Below are 24,154 nucleotides of genomic sequence, written 5' to 3'. Positions count from 1 at the left end.
AACAACACAGGCCACAATAATGTCGCAGGCCCTTTCAGGGGTTACCCTGAGGTGACGTAGGCACTGGAAACGTGCTTTCAACAGGCCTATGGTCATCTCCACCCGGGCTCTCGTCCTGCAGTGTGCCACATTGAAGCGCCGCTGGGGGCCTGGTTCAGGTTCTGGGTAAGGGGTAATTAGTGTTGGTCGGCATGGGTAACCCCTATCTCCCAGCAGAAAGCCATCAATCTCTCCTGTAAGAAAGTTCACATTGCTTTAGAGCTGCATAGAAGTTCCCCAGTAAGTGTGTAGTGCATACATTGAAATACATGCATTTACTTACCCCTTTCCAGTCTGTTACTCAGCGTTGACTCACGATACATTCGTGAGTCATGAAGAGAACCGGGCCACTTGGCCTCCACATTTGTAATGAGATGTGCAGCATCACATATGATCTTGACAATGCAAAGAATGAGACATGTTATAGTATTGTGATGTAGTCTTTAACCATTAGAAACAACAGGCTGTCAGTGTACCTGCACATTAATACTGTGGATGGACCTCCTGTTGACATAGTCCGCTTCATTTTCGGAAGGTGCAATGATGGGAATATGTGTGCCATCAATGCATCCAACCACATTCGGAAATCCTAAAATGAATTCTAATTATTAGTTTACTTCCAGGGGTCACAGCAATATGCTCTTAACTGAACGTCATTTATCAGGTTAGCCTCATTTAAACCGATTTATACATCACTGACCTGCAATCCTGTGAAACTCCTCTTTGATGGCTCTCACGGGTTTGTGCCCAGGAAACAGCACAAAAATTCGGAGAAAGCGCTTAAGAGCGAGGCACACTTTCCTTACAACTCTGCAAACAGTAGCCTTACTGATATGTTCTGCATCCCCAATGTTATACAGAAAACTACCATTTGCAAAGAAACGTAATGCAACGCAAAGCATCTGCTCGGATGTTAGAGCACGGCCGCGATGGCTGATGTTTCTGATGTAAGGATGGATGAGATTATGGATGTATCTTATTGACTGTAAAGAAAAACGGTACTGCTCAAATAAAAATGAATATGGATATGACAAAAAATCCACTCTGGGTCTCAAAATCCTCTCCCGACGTAAATGCAACTCCCTACGGATTAATGCAGCCTCTTCATCCACAGGATCGTCCATAAAAGGACATGCCATTTCATTCACTTAATTTGATGCGCTCTGCGTGACTGAAATGTGCGCAATGAATGAATACCGAAAGAATGAATGAGGTGTTTAAATACCACTTCCTCTTTAAAAAAGGGGAGGAGACCGAAAGAAACTCTGGGTTTCCCGAAGAAAACCTGCTCCCGACCAGGTTAGGTTCACAGAGTAAGTTGCCATGGTAACTGACTCTGAGTATAAGTTACCTCTCTTTCTGAAACAGGCTTGACTTACTCTGCTTTCTCAGGTTTAACATACCTCCCATTCTGAAACAGAAAACTCAGAGTTTCCCTCATTTCAGGGTTAACATACTCAGAGTTTTCACTTAACCTCCTTTCTGAAACAGGCCCCAGATCATTTTTGATGAATGTGTTTTTTTTTTTTTTTTTTTTTAATGTGGGGTTGACACAATATGAAACACATGGCAAATGGATATAGATCAGACTCTGGTAACATATTAGGTGAATGTGCTCATGACAGGTTGAGAATGCAGTTACTACCGGGAAGACAGGGCTTGCGTGTACAGATGAGCAGCGCAGGTGGAATGCAGGGACAGTCAGGAACATTGAGCCAAAACGACTGAGGGACATAAACTTCAGCCACCACAGGGCAGGGGATGAATTTAGCATTAGGGTGTCAGATGCTCAGCCACTACCAAACACCCCACAATATATGTCACATGCAGAATTTATAAACAATGTAGACAAAGACCCAACAAAGCCACTTTTCCTGTTAAAAAACAGTCTATTGGGCAAGTGTTACAGTGCAAAACCAGTAGTGCAACCCTGTAGCCATGCAAATTCTGCAGTAGATACAAGATTTTTAAGACCCCATCAAACTCATGCCGGTTCTTATCTCACATGTGAGACATGTAATAATTTCTATGAGTTGTATGTTCAAGTGAGCAGTGCACAGGCTTCTACTTTAGAATCTGAAACAAGAGAGCAGAGTTTTTCTGATTTGTTGCACAATACAAGAAAATTGTGACCCGTCACGGAAACCAGGGACACAAGTCGGCAGCACAACGTTTGAGCAAAATGAGAAAATGTTCGTTTTTCTCAGAAATGTTGATTTTCGCTTTTTTGCAGAATCTGTTAGTTGAGATCACGAAGAAGCCTCTCCATGTTTGAGATAGCAGTATTGGTATATTTAAAAGCGAACATTTTAAGGTTGAAATCGGCTTGTTTTTCTGAGCTTCTAGCACGCAGTAGGGGCGTGTCATTGTCGGTGTGTATTTCCATACTGGATAAGCCGGCTTTTGTTTCTTTTGTTATTGACCCCGCCCTCCAAGGGATCAGCGTGGCTACTTATGCAGCGCTCTGGCCGGCTTTATCAAAATTCAATGAAGATGGACGCCGCAAAGATTGTCGCAGACGAGCTGAACCGTGGCCGTTACACAAATGTTTTGAAGTACTTCTTCGACAAGCCGGATGCTTATGAACAAGCGTTCACTGATTCTGAAGATGATCTGAGCGACGATGAAAGCGGCATGATAAGACTGAATAATATCCCTAATCTACAACTGAGCGAAGATGAAGACGAGGAAGAATGTATCGGACTGGCGTCAGACGAGTTGGACCGTAAGATATCAGAGGCTATATCGATAGTAACATTTGATGGGGATATAGACAGTGAAATGGGGAAAATCCGTAACTTTGACTGTAAATGCTACACGAGGAGAAAAGAGAACTCTCTGCATGGGAGACAGTCCTGTAGTCAGAAGCTTTCTCCAGACATTATGTACAACATACGGCTGGATTCTTTAGTTGCGGAAAAAGAGTGGCAGGACATACGAATTATTGGACATTTAGAGGCAAACAGACGCACAGTGCAAACTTCGGAGGTGGTTACATCCACAAAGAAGACCCCGACAAAGAGAAAGTGTGCCCGGACGACTTATTTCATCGGAGGCAATGAGATCTGCAAGAATACTTTTCTGTTTCTTATGGGGTGAGTTTCCATAAACATCAAAGTTTGTCGTTTTGTGTTCATTCTAAGAACACGTACACATTATCTCATGTTTAGTCCATGTTTAGACCTTCCCATACCTACCTATTGTTATTAACTAGCTCAGGACTGTCGTTTTAATTGTAATCGTTAGCATCATATCACTTGGCAAAAAAAAAAACCATTACTATAATGAGCTTTTAGATGGTAATGTGAGCATCTGCTATTAATTTGAATAATGCTTCAATTGCTTGAATTGACTGGTGTTAATGACTTAGCCCACGTAAACCTGCCTGTTAGCACTCTTGAATTGAATGTGATGCTAATTATTTAGCCAGTGGTGGAGGAAGTACTACTTAATATTCTTACCAATGATTTACAAACGTAATAGTAAATGTATCCGATTAAATTCCTACTTAAGTAAAAGTATAAAGTATCTGTAGCCGTAAAATGTGCATTATAAGTCAAAGTAAAAGTATTTATGAAGAGTTTAATGTACAGGATTTTTTTTAATCATTTGACTCAAACCAGGTCTAACCACTAACTGAGGTCTAAACCAGGACTAAACCAGGAAGTAAAGATACAGACTCTAAAATGTAGTGAAGTAAAAGTAAAAAGTATTAATCATAAAATTTACTTCAGTAAAGTAAAAGTACCTATAATTTGTACAATACATTCTGATATAGGAGACAAGATGCCTGTTAGCAAGACCATGATGTTAAACTTTTCTTTTTTTTTTCTTTTTTTTTTTAGCATTGGCAGAGACACCCTGGCTGATATAGTCAAACACTATGAGGAGAATGGGGCAAGACCACGTATGAGGAAGAAGCACTCACTGCCACGTCCACCAGCCAGGTTTATCCGCCCTGATGATATCAACAGAGTTGTGGACTTCATAAAAAACTATGCAGAAGACAATGCCATCATGCTGCCTGGCCGACAGCCTGGGCATAAGGATTGGCATGTGAAGTTGCTGCCAACTCATGTGTCCAAGGCCTCAGTGTGGCGTCTCTACATGAAGTCTGCTAAGGAGCTTGGTATGTGTAAACATTGATTTAGAATTGAGTGCTTATAATGTGAAATAATGCGAAGCACTATTAGCAATTACAATACAATTAACCATAAGCAATATCTGTTTTTCAGGTGAGCGTGCAGTTTGTAAAACCAGTTTCAAAGCACTGTGGAACCGACTTCTCCCACACATCAAAAGTTGCCGGCCGCGCACAGATCTCTGCTGGCAGTGCCAAAGCAATAACGAGCAGCTGATACAAGGTGCAAACCTCCCAGATGATAGAAAGTCTGAAGCAGTAAAGAAGCAACAAGATCATCTTTCCCTTGTGCAGAAAGAGAGGGCTGTGTACAACGACATGACTGCTGCCTGCAGAAAGATTTGCTCTGGCTCTAACCTGTCTTTTGGACCGTCCCTACCAGCAAGCAAGAAGATTAGGATGCATTACAGTTTTGATTTTGCTCAGCAGGTAATATTTCACACACATTTACTTCACTTTACATTATTAATGTCCCTTAACCCCCTGAGGTCTACGGTATCGCCTTCGATAACAGCTCGCTTTTTTTTTTATCAATGTAAAAGAAACTCATAAATACTCTGTTGACTTTGATTTCCCATAGGAGTTTCATACATCAATCGATTCTGTTAAATGTGTATTATTTTTGTGTATACTCACAATAAAAACAAAGTGTTGTGCTTTTTGCCAAATAAAGAAAAATAAACACGAAGCGAGTTCTGCCTTCTCTCTGCCAGTGAAGTCCATTCTGAAACGCGTCCGAAAATGAACAATAACTGAGCGAATACTCAGTCAAACAGGCATACAGACACACAGGCATGAAGCTTGAATTCTCTTCTTTTAAATGAAGTAATTTATATAAAAAACAAATATTCTCATCTTGTGAAATCTGTATTAAAAGGGAGCGATTCCAGTCGAGCTCATCTCATCTCATTACGTTATAATCGGCCACGCCCACGGAGAGCGCGCGCTATTCAAACGCAAATGGCTGAGACGATCCCATACAAACTGTGAACGCCCACATATCAGCTCGAGAAAACACATCAAGTTTATTCAGATAAGTGTAGTTGTCTACACTGTCTCGCAGCGCTGTGAGGAATAATACTAATGGAAAACTTACCTCAGAAGTGCTGGTATTTCGAGGAGCAACGGATGGAATAATGTAGTACGTTTTTTTTTTCATTCTCAAGTAAATCGCGTTTCTGTGTGAATGAATGAACGGCATGAGATGCGCTGTTTACCACAACTCGCAAAAAGACGGTGTCACGTAGCGAAATGCCGAAAGGCCTGGGAGAAGGTAGGAAGGCTCAGTACAAGGGAGTGGTTTTCAAATTACCAGACGTGATTTATTTTAGAAGCTGCATCTTCAAGAAGCAGTCCACAAGGTGCACAAAAATAAACAAAGAAACAAAAAGAAACAAAAAAAAACACTTAATGCAACAAGCACTGGTGTTACAAAAACCAAAAATAAAATGCTGTGAGCAGCAAAAACTGGCACTAAACAATGCCTAGTGGCACATCCACATTGGTAACAGCATGTCTCACCTCAGACAAATTCAAATGTTTGCACAGAATTCACAGGATGCAACCCCCCTTACCCTGCTCAGACCTTTGTTTAAATACACAAGTTTCCCGCCCAAACACTGGTGGATCAAACCATATGCACGGGGGGAACCTTTCTCCAAATCACACAACCAACTTTCACAGCAAAACATTTGTAGCTACATAACTAATATACATTCTCATAAACTCATTTTTTCCTAAAGTAACCATAATACAAACATACATAACATACATAACAAACACTCCAACATTAACACTTCATAGCACTCATGTCTCCCTCCATTTTGAAAAATGGTACGTTCCGGATATGCGCACTACCAGAACCCACCTCTAAACACTGGATTAGACAGACAAGATCTAATATGTGCAGTAAAATGCAAACTTACACAATAAATAATTTAACAAACAAGGACTCTTGTATCCTTCACCACATTAACACATGGAACACATGATCTTGGAACTGTCCATCAACGTACCCATTGTCAACACACAAAATACAACAAACTTTAGGCTGGCACCCTAGTGATGATGTAATTAACCTAGCCCATCATCACAGACGGTTTAAATTTGAATTGCGTTTCTGTGTGTGAATAAATGATCTGCTTTTAGCAAACTATTTTGCTATACTGAGTAAAATCGATTGAAATATGTTGAAATAAAATGTATTTGTATAAGCAACGTATTAAACTGCAAATTAACATTTATATTCCTTATAATAAAAACGAAAGACCTATGTTACAGACATATGAAAGACAACATTTCGTTGATTAGTTTTGGATAGATTACACATTTTTACTGTAAAATATCTGCCACCTCAAATAAGCTTTTGTTTGCCAATTTTTGCTAATATGTTAAATATATAGTATGTTTTGTCAATGTAGGCTATATTCGAAGTTTGAAATATGTATGATAAATTGTATACTTTAGTTTTTACAAAGAAAGATTACACTTCAATTGTTGTTGTAATTGTAACCTTTTTAATAAAAAAATATATATTTACAAGGTAGATGTAAACAAATTTTAAAAGGTAAATATAAGCATTTTCTTTAAATAATTTTTATTGTGTTTTATTATTGACAAATTTGGGGAGAGGATACATATTCCAAAACTGAAAATACAGTATGAGAATTAACTGCACAATTAATAGACACGTTTTCCTTGGATATTATACAATTTGCAAGCAAAATTTGTAAAAAAAAAAAAAAAAAAAAATTGACATGCTTCCAACTGTGAACCAATTTGGTAGAATATATATATATATATATATATATATATATATATATATATATATATATATATATATATATGTGTGTATATATATTGCTCTTGCATTCTTTCTTGTGGCTATAGGTGACACACCTGAATGAATAGCTCATTAAGTATGCGGGCCCCATTGTCTCCTAAGGTGTGAACCACTACATATGCATGATGCTGTTGAATGGTTGACACCCCTTGCGCATATTGCCTTTACAAACAAAAAGTGTTTTACAAGATTTAAATCAATGTATTGTGTTATGTGAATGATAAGGGCAGGATGATTTTCACATCATTTTGAAGAAAAAACTCTAGGCAAAGACATCAATTAGTCAAAAGTCTTATTGACACGTATTTAGTATGTGTTTTGTGGCCTTATTTCAGAAACTTTAGTTTTTAGTTTTTTCAATAACCATGCATAAACATTATTCTCTCAAAAATACAAACATGTACATGCATGTTGCTCACATATTATGGTAGCCCTGTTTGTGCTAAATAGAGTGTAATTATACCTTTGCCATTAATATGTTTATAAGCAACTGAAAAAAGCACAAATGTCAGGGCATGTCAGAACATCTCAAGGACCCCAAAAACCCCTCAGACCTCAGAGGGTTAAAGGGCGATTTGGTGCATGAGAATAAGCAGCCTGATAATAGCGCAAATGCAAAATAGCATCAATATAGTAATTTATATCTTTATTGGACAGTTATGAATAGACACAAATTTCATTCTTATCCAAGTTCCCTCTCTCCCTCTGTCTCCTACAGTTACACTTTCCCTCAAACCCTCTCCAGCCAGGACCAATGTACTTCCTGACCCCATGGAAATGTGGCCTATTTGGTGTTTCCTGTGAAGGGCTGCAGAAACAGGTGAATTACCTGATTGATGAAGGCATGTCATCTACTAAGGGAAGCAATGAAGTCATCAGCTACATGCATCATTTCTTCTGCAACTTTGGAGTTGGAGAAACAGAGGTGGATCTTCATTGTGACAACTGCAGTGGGCAGAACAAGAACAACTTCATGCTCTGGTACCTTGCCTGGCGGGTTGGACACAAGCTTCACGATAAAATTGAAATCAACTTCCCTATTGTTGGCCACACCAAGTTTTCCCCTGACTGTGGCTTTGGACTCCTCAAGCAAGCCTACATGAAGACAAGAGTCAACACTTTGGCAGACATCGCTGAGGTACTTTAACTTTACTTTGCTTTAATGACTTCAGTGCTGTTTTCTGTTCTGCTTCAATAAAACGTTTAACTGAAGATCTTTTTTTTTTTTTTCTCTCTTCTTTTTTTGTCATCAGGTTGTGGAAAACAGCTCTCCTGTGAGTCACCTCAATATCCCACAGCTTGTTGGAACGGCAGAGGGCAAAGTTTTAGTCCAGACCTTCGACTGGCAGCAGCATCTGACTCGCCATTTCCGTAGACTCCCACAGATCAAGAGTTATCAGCACTTCAGGTACTTATTGAAACTTTCACATTGTGTACATACAATATAACATAGCAACAACATACACATGACAGTTTTTTTATGAAAAAATACTTTGCCATGTTTAAAATGTCTTATGTGCTTATTCTGTCACAGCTTTGATGCCAAGAGACCAGGTGTGGTGCTTGCAAAAGCTCACTGTGATGCACAACCTGTCGAATATCAGCTACTGCGCAACGGAGCAGATCTGCCCCCTATCGACGGTCTTCCTGTCCTGGCCCCACCTGGACTGAACATTGACAGGCAGACCTATCTGTATGAAAAAATCAGGCCATTCTGTGCTGACGAGGCAAGAGACATCACATGCCCAGCGCCAAGGGTCACAACACAGAAGAGTCCACTGAAGAGGATGCGAATGTGATATCATTTGGACTGTGTCACAAAGACCTTTGTCTTATGCTGCTATTACCAAGTAAAAGTGGTCAGGAGGGCCAGCTCTGTTTTGATTGACTGATATATATATATTTTTTTTTTTTTTATTATTAATTTTTTTTTTTTTTTTTTTTACTTTAAGAAAATAGCTTAACTAAAACTACATTTGGTGCCTTCTGCACTGTTTTGCACTTTTTACTGTCTATGGCATGGCACTAAGAGAGATATTTCAAGCCTTTATTTGTTATAGTTTTGATGATTATGGCTTACAGCTTTATGAAAACCTTTTCACAATATTCAAATTTTAAATTTGGGGTTTCATAAGCTCCAAGCCATAATATAAACATTAGGCCAACTTAAAGTCTCTGCAGCTAGTGTACTTGAATTTTATTTATCTGCAACATTATGTTGTATAATTACAGTTTTGCACAATAAATGTTCTCAAAACTATATGCACCGTTTCTTTCTTTCTTTCTTTCTTTCTTTCTTTCTTTCTTTTAAAACTACATTTAGCAGTTGTTAAGCAGGGTCTGTGTAACCTCTTCTGAAATGGTTTTATTATAATTTATATATCGCAAGAGGCTGCAATGTATATCGCAATATGGATTGTAGGCCATATCGCCCATCCCTATTCCTAGTCTGTGAAACCTTTCATTGCGTATAAAATAATTTTTATTCAGTGTACATAAGAGTTGCCTATACAGTTTAATCGGTAGATGCTAAGAGACATTTATTTATATATTACCTGTTTGCAAACATATATATTTTTTCTTTGATGGCACATTTTTCTGACCTTTCTGCTCCCCCCTGTGCTTTACAGGGGGAGCTTTACAGGGGGCATGGCTTATGTAAATGAGATGTAAATGAGCCCTATTGTCACTCCCAGCAGGAGAGAGAGGTGAGAACTGCACAATCTTTAGAAGCTGTTTTCTCCCCTTTGTGCTTTTTTGAGTGCCTACCTTCAAATGGCCACAACTTCTCCAAATATTATCAGATTTCCATGTGTTACACATCGTTGGAAAGCTTGGAGACTACACTTTCAGAATATGTGAATAACTCAAAATGCCCCAGAACCGACTTGTGTCCCTACTTTCCGTGACTGGTCACAATTGAGAATAACTGCAAGTTCAGCTAAAAAGGTTCCTTCTAGAGCATCCACCAACCCTGATAAGTTTATGGCAGAGCACCTGTACCCCTCCTTTCGTGGCAACTATGCCACAAATTATGGTAAGGAGAATGAGGTGGTTGCTGGTAATGCACTTCGAGGGCAAGGCATGAGTATTACACATAGCGGCATCGTTGTTAGTGTCACAGAGCCATGGTTGTCAGCCAGCCCAGATGGGGTAATTGACTCATCTGTCCTACTTGAAATAAAATGTCCCATCCCAAGTAAACTCCATTCTACCCTCTTGGATCAACTTGACCATAACTGCAGTGATATCAAGCTAGAAGATGGAGTACCACAACTTCAGAAAACAGGTAGCCGAGGATATTACATGCAGGTACAATTAGGCATGTTTTGTGCCGGTCTGAAGATGGCCAAGTTGTTTATCTGGAGCCCAAATGACACAGTTATGTTCACTGTACCATTTGATGAGCCCTATGTTCTGGAGAGGGTAGGATATCTGAAGAGATTTTATTTCTCAACAATGTTGCCCCAGCTTGTGGATGAATTTGTTGGTCAGCGACTGAAACTGCAGAACAGATACATGAGCATAATGAATTAATAGAAAATATGGCTCAGAAACATTTTATTCAAATCACAAAACAACTGTAAAGTGCTGCTGCTGTTAATAGTATTAAAACTAATTTTTTAGACAATCAATTACATACTATTTAAAAATGCTGAGCATAAGTATTGTTGTACATAAGTGAATATTTACAAATACAGAATGTTGTTCATGTAAAAATGTTAAAAAAATTTGTTAATGCAAATCTGATAAAATCTATTGTACACAAACTCAAAGAATAAAAAAAAAGTCATACAAAAGTAAATATAAACAGTAAAAAATAAAAAAAGGCAGCGAGTGACAATATGAAATATACAGGAGCAATTTATGTAGATGTGTAAAGGGTGTGTGTTTGTGTGTGTGTGTGTGTGTGTGTGCGCGCAGATGCAACTTCAACCTCAGAACATTACTGTTGTCACTTATCACGGATGAGATCACCCCTTAAAGGACAAATCCAGTGAAAAATGAACCTGGGGTAATTAACACATGGTTACCGAGTCGATCGTTCCCTGCGATGCGTTTTCATGAAAATTTAATGTATAGAGTTTTATCTTTAAAAACAGATTAGCTCATAACACTAGTATATGGGGCACAAAGTAAGTAAAAGTAAATCGCTAGTTAATACCACTAACAAGGCTCAAAATAGCCTCACACTAACACGGTAGCATAATGAGGGTCCCTACATGCAAACCGAAGCATTGAGAACTTTGTAAGTGTACAGACAGTTTAATAAGAAGATACTTTATAAAGACAGTACATTACGCGTTTACATGCAGGAGCCATCTTGGAAAACAGTCTCGACTAGTCGAGCAACGAACGCCGTTGCTAAGTGATATGAACTGTGACTTGGAATCTCAGGTCCGTTGTTTCCGGAAGAAAGCACTGAACGTAACAGACAAAAAAAAAAAAAAAAAAAAACTGAACGCAACAGAGACTAGTGCTTCCACAGGATACACACTATCGAGATGGCGGATTATTCAACCGACGATCCGTTTATGTTTGATGGACGCCCTTATCTTTTCGAGCCAGAATATACTGACGAAGAGCTGCGGGAGCTCTGTGATAGGGCTACGAGAGAGAGAGAGCTACCGGTGGTCAATGCCGCAACACAACCTCGTACTTCAGGAAACTGGTGGTGTACTTGCGGACATTGTGAAGCTATGGACACCGAACAGGAGTGCCTGTGTTGCACGGAGTGGGACCTGTTGCGTCGCGAAACCCTGGAGTCACACTGTTTTGTACAGTCTGAAGATTTCCCCTCTCTGATAAACAAAGCTGTACTTGAAACTTTTTTCCATGTCCCTAAAATAAATTGGAGGCGGCGACCCATACTGGAGGGAGCAGATGGACAGTTATTCACTGAGTATGTACTTTAGAAAAGTTATGTTTTACATCGGTGCGATTATTTCTGATGTATAGAGCAAATATTGTGTGATTTTAGTTCGCATCGCCAGCTGTAATTGTATCTGCATGAATGACCGAAAAACCTCTTGCCCTCCCCCTCCCTAGCCAGTGCAGACTTGTGGCTTACCGGGTGGTTCTGGAGTGGGGACTGAAAGGAGAGCGTCTTGGACGCAGACAAAGAAGAGTTCTGCCAAGCTGTGTTGTTACAGCTATAAGAAATAAGTACCCCTCCCCCAGCGGAATTTACCAAGGTTTTCAGGAAGCAGAAGAACTTTCATGGATTCTATTCACCTTATTCCGCCCCGCCCACTTTTAATACTTCGCGCTTCCGCATTTTGTCATCCGACTTCCGCTAAACTGACACGGCACATCCGGTAGCTATTTCAGTAGTTAGAAGATTGTTTATAGTTAGCCAAAACTTTATCAAAATGACAAATAACGTTAATACCGTAAATGTTTTAAATTGGGAGCACGGAGAAAACTTCGTACGACGATCAGTTGGTCTCACATTGTCTCATCCATCGTCATTGTTAACGTGGCCAGAGGTAACGTTAACCTATGGGAATATTTAACTACGTCCTGTCAGGAGTTGATGGAGCAGCAATGAAAAATTATTTGTAAATAAGAAGGAATGAGAATATTTAGGGTTAAGGATAGGAGATTAGGTAATTGGTTAAATATGAATGATTAAATAAGTTGTATAAAATCAGCTGTAAGAAGTGTTTGATGTTTTCAGGAAGCTAGAGACACCTTCTGCTGACCTTCATGTAGATACATTTCACCATTTACATTTCATAAGTAATAAACCAAGATGGTATTCATTTGCAAACTTGACGTGACTTATTCCTTCTAACTAGAAGAATCATTTAAGTTTTAAGGGGAATCTACAGAGCTCACATTATATGGTTTAATAATAAATGACTGACAGGTAAAATCTGGTCACATTGTAAAGGTTTATAAAAATAACTATTCATAACAGGTAACATCTGCTCACACTGTAAAGGTTTATAAAAACAACTATTCATAACAGGTAACATCTGCTCACACTGTAAAGGTTTATAAAAACAACTATTCATAACAGGTAACATCTGCTCACACTGTAAAGGTTTATAAAAACAACTATTCACAACAGGTAAAATCTGGGCACATTGTAAAGGTTTATAAAAATAACTATTCATAACAGGTAAAATCTGTTTTACAAGATTCAGAAGAAGGACAAGTTTCACCTTCATTTCATAGAGGAGATCGGTAATGGTGAAGCCTCTGTCTGCCATTACTTCATTGCCTGGAAGAAGTTATTAAGTGCACGATATTGAAGAAAAATGCGATAATAACTCATTAAACAATGCGATATTCGATATGCGATACGATAATGCTTAAAGTATATAAAATTAACTTAAATTAGATTTAAAATTATATAACCTACATATGTGTTTCACATTCTTTTTGTAACAAGAAAACATCCCTTCAACTTGTGAAAGTGAACATCAGTGTTTTACTGTATATAAGAAGTGTTATTTTAACATCAGTGTAAACCACAGGGTTCAGGTTATCCTACATTAGGTCTATTTAACAACAGAAACTGAATAATCAAATGTAAAAGTAAAACACTGCTTAGTTTTTCACTGTATGAATTATATAAACTGATTAAAGCTTATTAAAGCTAAAAAAAAATTATGCATATTGCGATATATACATTTGCGATATTTTGATATATTGTGCTCTACATGTTGTGTTTGGAAACTGCTCTCTGAAACACTTCTCCATGATGTCAAGCCAACGCAAAATCACCTTGCTTACAGTGGACTGAGAAACACCAAACCTTTCAGCAAGATCACCCTGCAATAAATTAAAGGGTTAGTTCACCCAAAAATGAAAATTCTGTCAGTAATTACTCACCCTCATGTTGTTCCAACCCCGTAAGAAAAAAAAAAAAAAAATGGAGGAGTGAGACAGCTCTCAGTTTAATCAAAAATATCTTAATTTGTGTTCCGAAAATGAACAAAGGTCTTACGGGGTTGGAACAACATGAGGGTGAGTAATTACTGACAGAATTTTCATTTTTGGGTGAACTAACCCTTTAAGACGCCGCTTCATCAGAGTCATCAGGAGCTGATCCCAAGTGTGTAGCTGAAAGCTGTTGCTGTATGAACTGGTAAGGTGCTCGGCAACTGAATGGAACGCATCCAATGTCGACCCTGTGTAGAGCTGACAATGGTGGTTGTTTCTCAGCAGAGTTATGTACTATGGCACTGGCTCAACGCATTGTGTTCCCATTTCAGATGTAGGTGGCTTCAGGTTGAGTTGAGATTTTGGAGCGTAGTTGTGGTCAGAGACAGATGGATCCTCCGATTGTGTTTCTGCATCACAGGTCTGGGGCATGTAAGGTCTCTCCAGATTCTGCAATTTAGCAGTATTTTTCTTGCTCATTTCGGGTCTGTTCGTGCAGAACAGTTGTGCCTTAACATCGTACACCCAAGGTGAGCTTTTGGATATTGGTTTGCGAATTTCCGACAGTTTTATGGACAACCTTCGACTCCTTCCTGAGATCGCCAAAACACCCGGGGCTATGCACTCTGCCCGGCCGGGCGGAAGTGCTCGCAGGCGGCGTCGAGATCGTAAACAAAGGCGGGGGAAGCGCGGAGGACTAAGAGCTAAGCTAAAGCTAACACCACACCGGCTCTCTTTACCCAGCATTTTCCTTGCCAATGTACGGTCGCTGTTGAACAAAATGGAGGAGATTCGACTCAACATCACATACAGCAAGAGACTTTTGAACTGTAATGTTCTAATTTTCACGGAAACATGGTTAAACAGCGGAATACCGGACAACGCTATTGAGCTAGCGGGACGCCATACATTCCGGGCGGATAGAACATTAGATGGCTCCGGTAAGACCAGAGGTGGTGGATTGTGCATTTACATTAACAAAGCTTGGTGCACAAACTCTGCTATTGTTGGGAGACATTGTTCAGCTAACCTTGAGTTTCTCATGGTTAAATGTAGACCGTTTTATCTACCGCGGGAGTTCACTTCCACTATTATAACTGCAGCCTATATTCCCCCGGATGCTGATGCCAAGTTTGCTATGAAAGAACTTCACGCAGCCATCAGTAAACAACAGACCGTTCACCCGGAAGCTGCGTTTATTGTTGCGGGTGATTTTAATCATTCAAACTTAAAGTCAGTGCTACCGAAATTTCACCAGCATGTTTCCTGTCACACCAGAGGAAACAAAACCTTAGACCATGTTTACACAAACATGGCTGAAGCTTACGTCGCGACACCCCTCCCCCACCTGGGACAGTCAGATCACCTTTCTTTGTTCCTCACCCCCAAATATGCACCTCTCATCAATCGCGTGAAGCCATCAGTGAAGACCATCAAGGTGTGGCCTGTGGGGGCAGATTCCTCACTCCAGGAAAGGTTTCTACACACAGACTGGAGTATGTTTGCTTCTCAAGCCACCAGTGGCTCTCACACGGACATTGACTGCTACACCTCCTCTGTACTGGATTATATCAATACCACCATTGACAGTGTTACAACCCAGAAGCAGATCACCACATACCCAAATCAGAAGCCATGGATGAACAGGGAAGTGCGACTCCTATTGAAGACACGCAACACTGCCTTCAGATCAGGAGATGCACAAGCCTATAGCACATCCAGAGCAAATCTGAAAAGGGGCATCAAAGAGGCCAAGCACTGCTACAAGCTTAAGATAGAGGGACACTTTTCCAACGCTGACCCTCGGCGCATGTGGCAGGGCATTCAGGCCATCAGTGACTACAAACCCTCTCACTCCACCCCCGCAGCCACTGATGTCAACTTCCTGAACGAGCTAAATGACTTTTATGCTCGCTTTGAAAGAGACAACAGAGAAACTGCCACCAAGCTCAAATCCTCAGCTGACCACCCGCCGATCACACTCTCCTCCACAGATGTCTGCAATGCACTGAGCAGGATCAGCGCGCACAAGGCTGCTGGACCAGACAACATCCCTGGACGCGTACTCAGGGCATGTGCGGAGCAGCTCGCTGGGGTTTTTACAGACATTTTCAACCTGTCTCTTGCCCAAGCAGCTGTACCAACATGCTTTAAATGCACTTCCATTGTGCCAGTGCCAAAACACTCCAGCCCGAAGTGCCTTAATGACTACCGCCCTGTAGCACTCACACCCATCGTAATGAAGTGCTTTGAGCGGCTGGTCCTGGCACACCTAAAAGACTCTCTTCCATCCACATTGGACTCACACCAGTTTGCCTACCGTAGCAATAGGAGCACAGAGGATGCAGTTTCCATGGCACTGCACTCTGTGCTCACACATCTGGACAATAAGAACACTTATGCACGCATGCTCTTTGTTGACTTCAGCTCAGCATTCAACACTGTCATCCCAACTAAGTTAATAGCCAAACTTGGAGACCTGGGCATCAACACCTCCATGTGCAACTGGATTTTGGACTTTTTGACCAACAGACCCCAGAATGTTCGATCAGGCTCCAACTGCTCCACGTCCATCACACTCAACACTGGTGTACCACAGGGCTGTGTGCTAAGCCCGTTTCTCTACTCCCTCTTCACCTCCGACTGCAAGCCTGTGTACGGATCTAATTCCATCGTCAAGTTTGCGGACGACACTACGGTGATTGGTCTCATCAGCAACAACGATGAGACTGCCTATAGGGAGGAGATCAAGCACCTGGCCACATGGTGCACTGAAAATAACCAGCTCCTCAACACCACCAAAACGAAGGAGCTCATCGTGGACTTCAGGAAAGTGTCAAGAGGCACACACGACACCATCCACATCAATGGAATGGCTGTTGAGCGTGTCTCCAGTTTCAAGTTCCTGGGGACCCACATCTCGGCGGACATGACCTGGACAACCAACACCTCCAGCCTGGTCAAGAAGGCTCACCAGCGCCTTTTCTTCCTGAGGACACTGAGGAAGAATCAGCTTTCCTCCACTATCCTGGTGAACTTCTATCGCTGTGCAATAGAAAGCATCCTGACCAACTGTGCTACAGTGTGGTATGGGAGCTGTTCTGTTGCAGAGCGCAAGGCACTGCAGCGGGTGGTGAAAACCGCCCAGCGCATCACTGGGACTCCACTACCTGCCATCGAGCACATCCAGAGGAAACGCTGTCTGCATCGAGCTCGCAGCATCCTTAAGGACTCCTCTCACCCAGCCCACAGACTGTTTTCTCTCCTACCCTCCGGCAGGCGTTTCAGGTGCCTCCGGACCAGGACCAGCAGACTAAAGAACAGTTTTTTCCCCAGAGCTGTCTCTTTATTAAACTCTAACCCTCATTGATCCCACTCCCCTCATATACTGATTGACTCTCCTCTCCCTCCTCACACCTGCCTCCATTTTGTTATTTGCAATACTATAATGTTCATTTGCACTGCTGACTGTTATTACAGAAACAACTGTTTACATATGCATCTTGCACTACTACCTTGACTGGAATATGCTCAATTTGCACTGCCGACTGTTTATTTACAGTACCGACTGTTTACATATACATTTGCAATACCGTACTTTAACTGTAATATGCAATTACTTCCACTGCACTTTCACTCGGATAGCTTCTGTCCAAACTTTATTTGCACTACTTTAAATCCATTGTTATACTGCTCATTTTAGCCTAACTTATACATATATCTATTTGTAAAATTCTGTTTATAGTAATAGCCATCTGTATATTATGCTCACATTCTGTTTATAGTAACACCCATCTGTATATATATTCATAGTACATATCTATCTGTAAAATTCTGTTTATAGTAACAGCCATCTGTATATATATTCATAGTACATATCTATCTGTAAAATTCTGTTTATAGTAACAGTCATCTGTATATTATATTCAGTACATATCTATCTGTAAAAATTCTGTTTATAGTAATAGCCATCTGTATATTATATTCAGTACATATCTAGCTGTAAATTCTGTTCACAGTAATAGTTATCTGTATATTATATTCATAGGACAAATCTATCTGTAAATTTTTGTTTATAATAGTATTCAACTTATATTTATTCAGTACATATCCATGTTCTGCACTTATGGAACCACTGTATATCCTGCACTTGCTGCTATTGCACTTCTGGTTAGACCTAAACTGCATTTCGTTGCCTTGTACCTGTACTTGTGTAATGACAATAAAGTTGAATCTAATCTAATCTAATCTAATGTGGTTGTGATCATCCTCACAGTTGTCCACTGCAACACTGACGCTCATCGATGTTCTATGGAAGTAACCATAAACATTTTGACATTAATACTTAAAATAGATCATGAGAATGAATTTATGATGGCACTCATACTTAGAACAGTGTGAAAAGGAGAGATGCATTAAAAACGAGACACACAATCTCCTAACTCTACGACTACGTAGGTCAATATCAATATCTGAGTGAGAGATGTAGCTAGCTGGCCTCCTTACAGGAATAATGTGAGCTATTGTAAGACTGTAATGTACCATAATATATTGTACTATCGTGAATATTCATTCATTCTTTATTTCAGACCCTTAGGTCCATATCACAAAGTAAACGAAATATAAGAAATATGACATATAGGTGTCATGATTGGCTACACCAAAATATGACATATATCACCTATATGTCATATTTCTTACATTTCGTTTACTTTGTGATATGGACCTAAGGGTCTGAAATAAAGAATGAATGAATATTCACGATAGTACAATATATTATGGTACATTACAGTCTTACAATAGCTCACATTATTCCTGTAAGGAGGCCAGCTAGCTACATCTCTCACTCAGATATTGATATTGACCTACGGCGAGTTAGGAGATTGTGTGTCTCGTTTTTAATGCATCTCTCCTTTTCACCAATGGTAATCATGCAAGATTCGTTGTATTTTGTGAACGGCTCGTTACTAATCTTAAATGTATTCATAGAACGGACTTCATCTAACGTTAGGCTAACAAGCACATAGATAGGTAAGTTAGGAAACAACAGTTAGGTAAGTTAACGTTAGCTTACCTGAATCTGACAACCTGTTCAGCACCCGTCAGGACTTCTTTACCAGAACACCGTAGCCGAGCCTTTACTCTGGGTAAGGGTGTTCGTTCGTCAGTCTGCTCCCCGTCCATAAAATGGTACGAACACACATAAGAGCGCTTGGGTGAGCACTTCAAGTTTAGCGCCTTCCGCCACTGCCTCAGGTGCTCCTCCTCGTCGTCTTGAGGTGGTGGTGGGTGTAAATCATAAAGTACACCACAACAATCCGATCGCTTTACATTGTGTTCGTAACACCGTTGGTTAAATTGTTTTATCCTCTTAATCCAATTGTTATGGCAGCCCCTAACTGAGCATATTCTGCCCTGCAAAGGCAAAAGACCTTAACTCGCTAGAGTGTGAAACTGAGAAAAATGACTTTAAAGTTTCTGTTTTGTCCAGACAAAAGTATTATAGGTAGGACTCCCAAAATTTGACAACTAGTTGCTATAATGAAGAAATGTTTGTATGCAAAAAATCTTGAGCTCAAACTTGACCTTTGACCCTTGTTTGGCTGTTACTGTACTCTGCCTTTGTATCATATGCCAAAAATAAGGAGTCGTGCAAAGGCAAAAGGCAGTAACTGACATATAATCAATATTTGCTTGCTGTCCCCCATACTTACATCCATTATAAGAACACCTAACCAAGGTCTAGTCATCATGGTATGTGTTTTAAATTATATAGAAGACCTTTGGTTGTTCCTATTTAGTGCTATAATGATCAGGATAGTGCGGCAACACTAACAACGTTAAACAGTATGACCGATACAGATAAACAGATAAGTAAAACGTAAACAGATAAGTTACTTTGCAGTACAGTATGTACAGTATGAATAAATGCAAGAAATATTTTCACAATAAAGATAATTTAATTATAATTGAATACAAATGTTTGTTTTTTTTTATAAATTACAGAGGAGCAGTAATTTATCATTTTGCAACAAGAATATTTCATATTCATTAGGCGTGTTTAGGCCTTTATTTTGAAATAGCAATAAACATGAAAAATAATGGAAGATTGGTAGAAAGCTCAGTTTGTTTTTATACCAAGAGTTAAAAAAAATAACACCAATTAAATTATCAAAAAAAAAAAAAGTCCGATTTAAAAAAATATATAAACAAAAATATTATGGATTCTCGATTCGTGATGCGGCTGCCCGCTATAACGCACATATGCGCTCTTTTTATGCGTTTATTAGAGGTTGAATTAAAATGACGGTGACAGTTAAAGGGTTAACTTAAGGGCCACCAAACTGCTCAAGATGCACAGTCAACGCTCGACTTGGATTACTGCTTTTTAATTCTGAGATAATATAGACAGAGTCAACCGAAAAAAAGTTGGAATTACTTTTACCATTTAGGTTAGCCTACTTTGTACGGACGTTAGCGACAACTAGCTTAGTGCTATATGGATTTGTGTAAGATCTGACATGAACACCTGCAAGAAGGAAATATGGCTCAAACACGTATGGATTGTTGTGGATACAGCAGATGACGTGCATTGCTATGGATTATGGATTATGCCTCTTCCATGGATTATATCGGATTGCATGGAAAGGTAGGATGCCTGTGTATTTAATAATTGGTTTTCGGCGTCTGATGTGAGGCGAGTGTCAACGTTAGCGCTAACTTACGTGACACAGATTAAATTTAGCTAGCTCCGGGCTGTCACTACTGATATTGACAGATCTGAACCCTCGCCCTGAACAAAAATAACAACATTTATGACAACCTATTAGCTTGCATACCATCTAAGTATGGCTTGTTCACCTTGCTTTGTTTCTGATTGCATGAGCAGTTAGTCTGGCCAAAGATGTGTTGTGTGTATGTTAACAACGTTACGTGGTTTGGTGACAATTAAAGAGCGCCACATTTGACAGTATGACAAAGCCAGAGTACAGTAACATCACAGCGGCACCGTAACATCTCTCTTGATGCCAGGCTAAACAAAGTCAGAACACCGTAACTCAACTTCAGCGTGCTGGAACAAAGGCAAAGAGCCGTAACAACTGTTACGGTGTTCTGCTGTGGTTTCTCGTATGGTTTTGGAAGTTACGGTTGTCATGGCCCTTTATTTTCTCGTTAAAACAATCAAATTGACTCACGATATTTATTCACATGATAAAGGAGGTCTCAAATACCACAAAAATGACACTAACTCATTTTTGACCAAACATGATGTTACGGCGTTTTGCCTTTGTAGGGCAGTATAATACTTAACATATTTTACCGTTACAACTATAGAATTACGCTAGAAACTAGCGTAGGTCCTTTCAGCCGGAAGTAAGATGACAAAATGAGCGTAATGGCGTCGCCCTTGTTGTCATGGAAAATAAGGTGAATAGCTAATATTTTATGTAAACAGCATAATTTTTTCTTACAGTGCAAATAATCTACATAATGTTCATAATTATTTAAAATAAGAACAATATACAATCAACACAGTTTTTGTCCTTGTATTTATTCACTACAAAAACTATATACAAAAGTATGTTTAGAATGTGATAAGTTACACAAATTTACAGGTATGCAAACAGGTCAGGAGTAAAAAAGATGAGAAGGCCACAGCGAACCCCCAACCTGGAATATTTTTTGTTGGTATAGCATACATTATAAAAAACTATTACACAAATGGGATTACCTGTATTGAACTATTTTATGTTCTATAAGTCACTCATATACCCTCACCCCTGCACGAATCATGTAGGTGACCCATTTCAGACTCGCCTAAATGTAAGGAGTTTGCAGGCCTGAATTTAGGATTGCTTGAAGCGTGATAGTCTTCGTGACAGCATCTCCGATTTGTCTGGCCTGGGTACTGGGGCTATATTCACCAATAAACGCCTTTGGCGTGGTGGACGATGGGGCCTAGGCTCATCAGTCCGTTCCTGCCTCATCCTCAAAACAACTTCCATGAGGTCCTTTCTAAAAGCCTGTGTGGTTTTTTCATAGATGGGTTTGGCCACCCACTGATGGCTTGCTTTTGTAAAGGTGTACTTGAATTGAGGCTCTCCTAACAAAGAAAAACAAAAACATTGATAAATCAATTATTTCCCATAATGTAGGTTACTATAATCACCTGTTCCACTAGAATAAATGTTACTGCTGGTTGAGCCTGTAAATCAAACGTACAAATCTACTAATCAATAAATAATTGGGTACAATGCAGTAGAGTTACAGAATCAGAGGCAAATATATTATTGTTACCTTGCGTTTTTTTTTGTTCCCTGCCAACATTCATATTGTGGTCCATGATGGCTAGTTCAGTGCGGGCCCTCATTGAGTCATAGCCGAAGTGTAGTCGCTTTGGTGCATACTTGAGTGTAACATTGTGATAGACTTCCAGTGATCCTGCAAGTGTCCAATTGAAATATATTGTTCAAAAAGAAATAACCATTTAGAGTGTTGATAGATGGGTTACAAAGTTAAAGTGTACTATAATTGCTATTATGCCTGTGTGTGTTGTTATTGCAATAGTACAGGAAAATAGTGCTACTAATTTTCACAGCAGTGAACTTCCTATACTTTTGCGAATAAAGTAATGGACTTGTAAACAACAATTGAATTAGCGTGAGGGCATACCTGTATGTTTAAAAAGCGACATTTGCCTTATATCACGGACGAGGTTTTTATCCATAATGATGCCCCTCAATGCACGGAAAGCAGTAGAATCCTTTGTCAGCCATTTTTTCCGTCTTTGCTCCTCCTCTGTGAGTGATGGGTGAAGACATTGGTATTCTAAGCCGCCATCCTCCTCCCATCTATGAACACCACAAATGTGGTACTGCAGTGATGTCCAACGCCGCACACAGTCCTGATAAACAAAATACAGTAGACTTTTTCATTTACTCTGTCAATTTTTTTTTTTTTTTATACCCTAATTGTTTTAGTATGACACGGTGTCTTCAGCCTAACAAAATGTGTTTTCAAACATATACAATACACAATATTTCCAAAAGTATGTCATGTCAACCAGTACACAATGTCATTGTTACCTCCTCATCACCATGGCTTGAGCTGCAAGACCAATACAGATGATTGCTGATCGATCGGATCCATGGCTGCAGCACTCTGTTTTCAGCTTTATTTGAAACCTTCACAAGCTTCTTCTTCACACCTAGGATCACCAATAACAAAATGATGAAAAGAAGGGGTGAGGGTGGCATTTTCCATGTCATCAAGTACAAACATTGAAATGTGTTTGTGTTATGTGTTTGTATTTATTTTGTAGATGTGATACTTACTCTTATTGACATGCCATGAGTCAAATTCATGCCTTATGTTGGTGTAGTTGTCCTTCATTATTTTCCGAATGGATGGAGATCTGTCTGTTGTCATGACTCCAACATCCACTCCCTTGGAGATCAGATGGTCCAGGCCTCTCTGAAACCCCATTGCCTCCATTGCTACATAACTGGATGCTTCTGTAACCTATAGTATAACATTATATAATTTGTCTTAATATGTGCATAGTCCCAAACAACCAATTGCTTTGTCATAACCATGCTAATGTCAGTATACACAAGAATAAAGCATTGCCAATTTACCTGCACCAACTCATAATGGACAATTTCTTTCGAGGCGTCATCTTGGAAAGAGTAGGTTGAATATTTACTGCTGAAACCTGTTTGACAAGAAATAAATATAGCTTAAAAAATATCAATGTATAAGCATATTTAACAGTCCAACAAAAGTTCAATTAGAGATCCTGCTTACCTGGACTGTCACACCTCGCATAGCCACATAAGTCAATCCTCTCTCCTGAGGCAGACAGCTGCGTGAGTCGCTCCATGATTTTTTGCTGTTGGTCTTTGTAGGTGTAGTTTACGGCAGGAATTAGATATGTTGACTGAATGTTGTAGTACTGTGTATTGTAGGAATCTGAATATTTATTAAATCCGCCCAGTCCTTTATGTCAGTGTATGTGGCTCCTGTAAACAGTGTCGCCGCACAGATCAGGACATTGTTTCGTCCCATGTCTCTTTCGTCAGGACATGATGCCCACTCCCCTGAATGTCCACGCAGGCATGTCCAGTAGATTTTAAGTTGGCTGGCTCGTGTCACCATCCTTTTCTCTTCAATTGGTGTACCACATGTGTGGCAGGTCTTGAAGAGCTCCAGCAAGTTGGACTCGTCCACTATCCATT

General features: G+C 39.8%; 1 protein-coding gene across 1 annotated transcript; it reads left to right on the top strand.

Annotated features, from left to right (window-relative positions):
* Positions 1 to 3,589: 3,589 nt before the first annotated feature.
* Positions 3,590 to 8,927, top strand: LOC309501771 (uncharacterized protein). The gene is made up of 5 exons (XM_082174022.1): positions 3,590 to 4,168; positions 4,275 to 4,609; positions 7,741 to 8,160; positions 8,276 to 8,430; positions 8,557 to 8,927. The coding sequence occupies exons 1-5, from the start codon at positions 3,826 to 3,828 to the stop codon at positions 8,819 to 8,821; spliced, it is 1,518 nt and encodes a 505-aa protein (XP_082030148.1). The 5' UTR covers positions 3,590 to 3,825; the 3' UTR covers positions 8,822 to 8,927.
* The last annotated feature ends 15,227 nt before the right edge of the window (positions 8,928 to 24,154 follow it).

Source organism: Leuciscus leuciscus (genome assembly GCF_965113295.1).
Source record: "Leuciscus leuciscus genome assembly, chromosome: 6".
NCBI classification, from domain to species: domain Eukaryota; kingdom Metazoa; phylum Chordata; class Actinopteri; order Cypriniformes; family Leuciscidae; genus Leuciscus; species Leuciscus leuciscus.
This window is presented reverse-complemented; position numbering and strand designations above follow the sequence as displayed.

Bases quoted from the DNA above. Each gene is read 5' to 3' on its own strand.
- LOC309501771 (XM_082174022.1), top strand. From the start codon at position 3,826: ATGCCTGTTAGCAAGACCATGATGTTAAACTTTTCTTTTTTTTTTCTT. The intron at 4,610-7,740 runs GTAATATTTCAC...TGTCTCCTACAG, and splicing joins GTTTTGATTTTGCTCAGCAG to TTACACTTTCCCTCAAACCC. The intron at 8,161-8,275 runs GTACTTTAACTT...TTTTGTCATCAG, and splicing joins CTTTGGCAGACATCGCTGAG to GTTGTGGAAAACAGCTCTCC.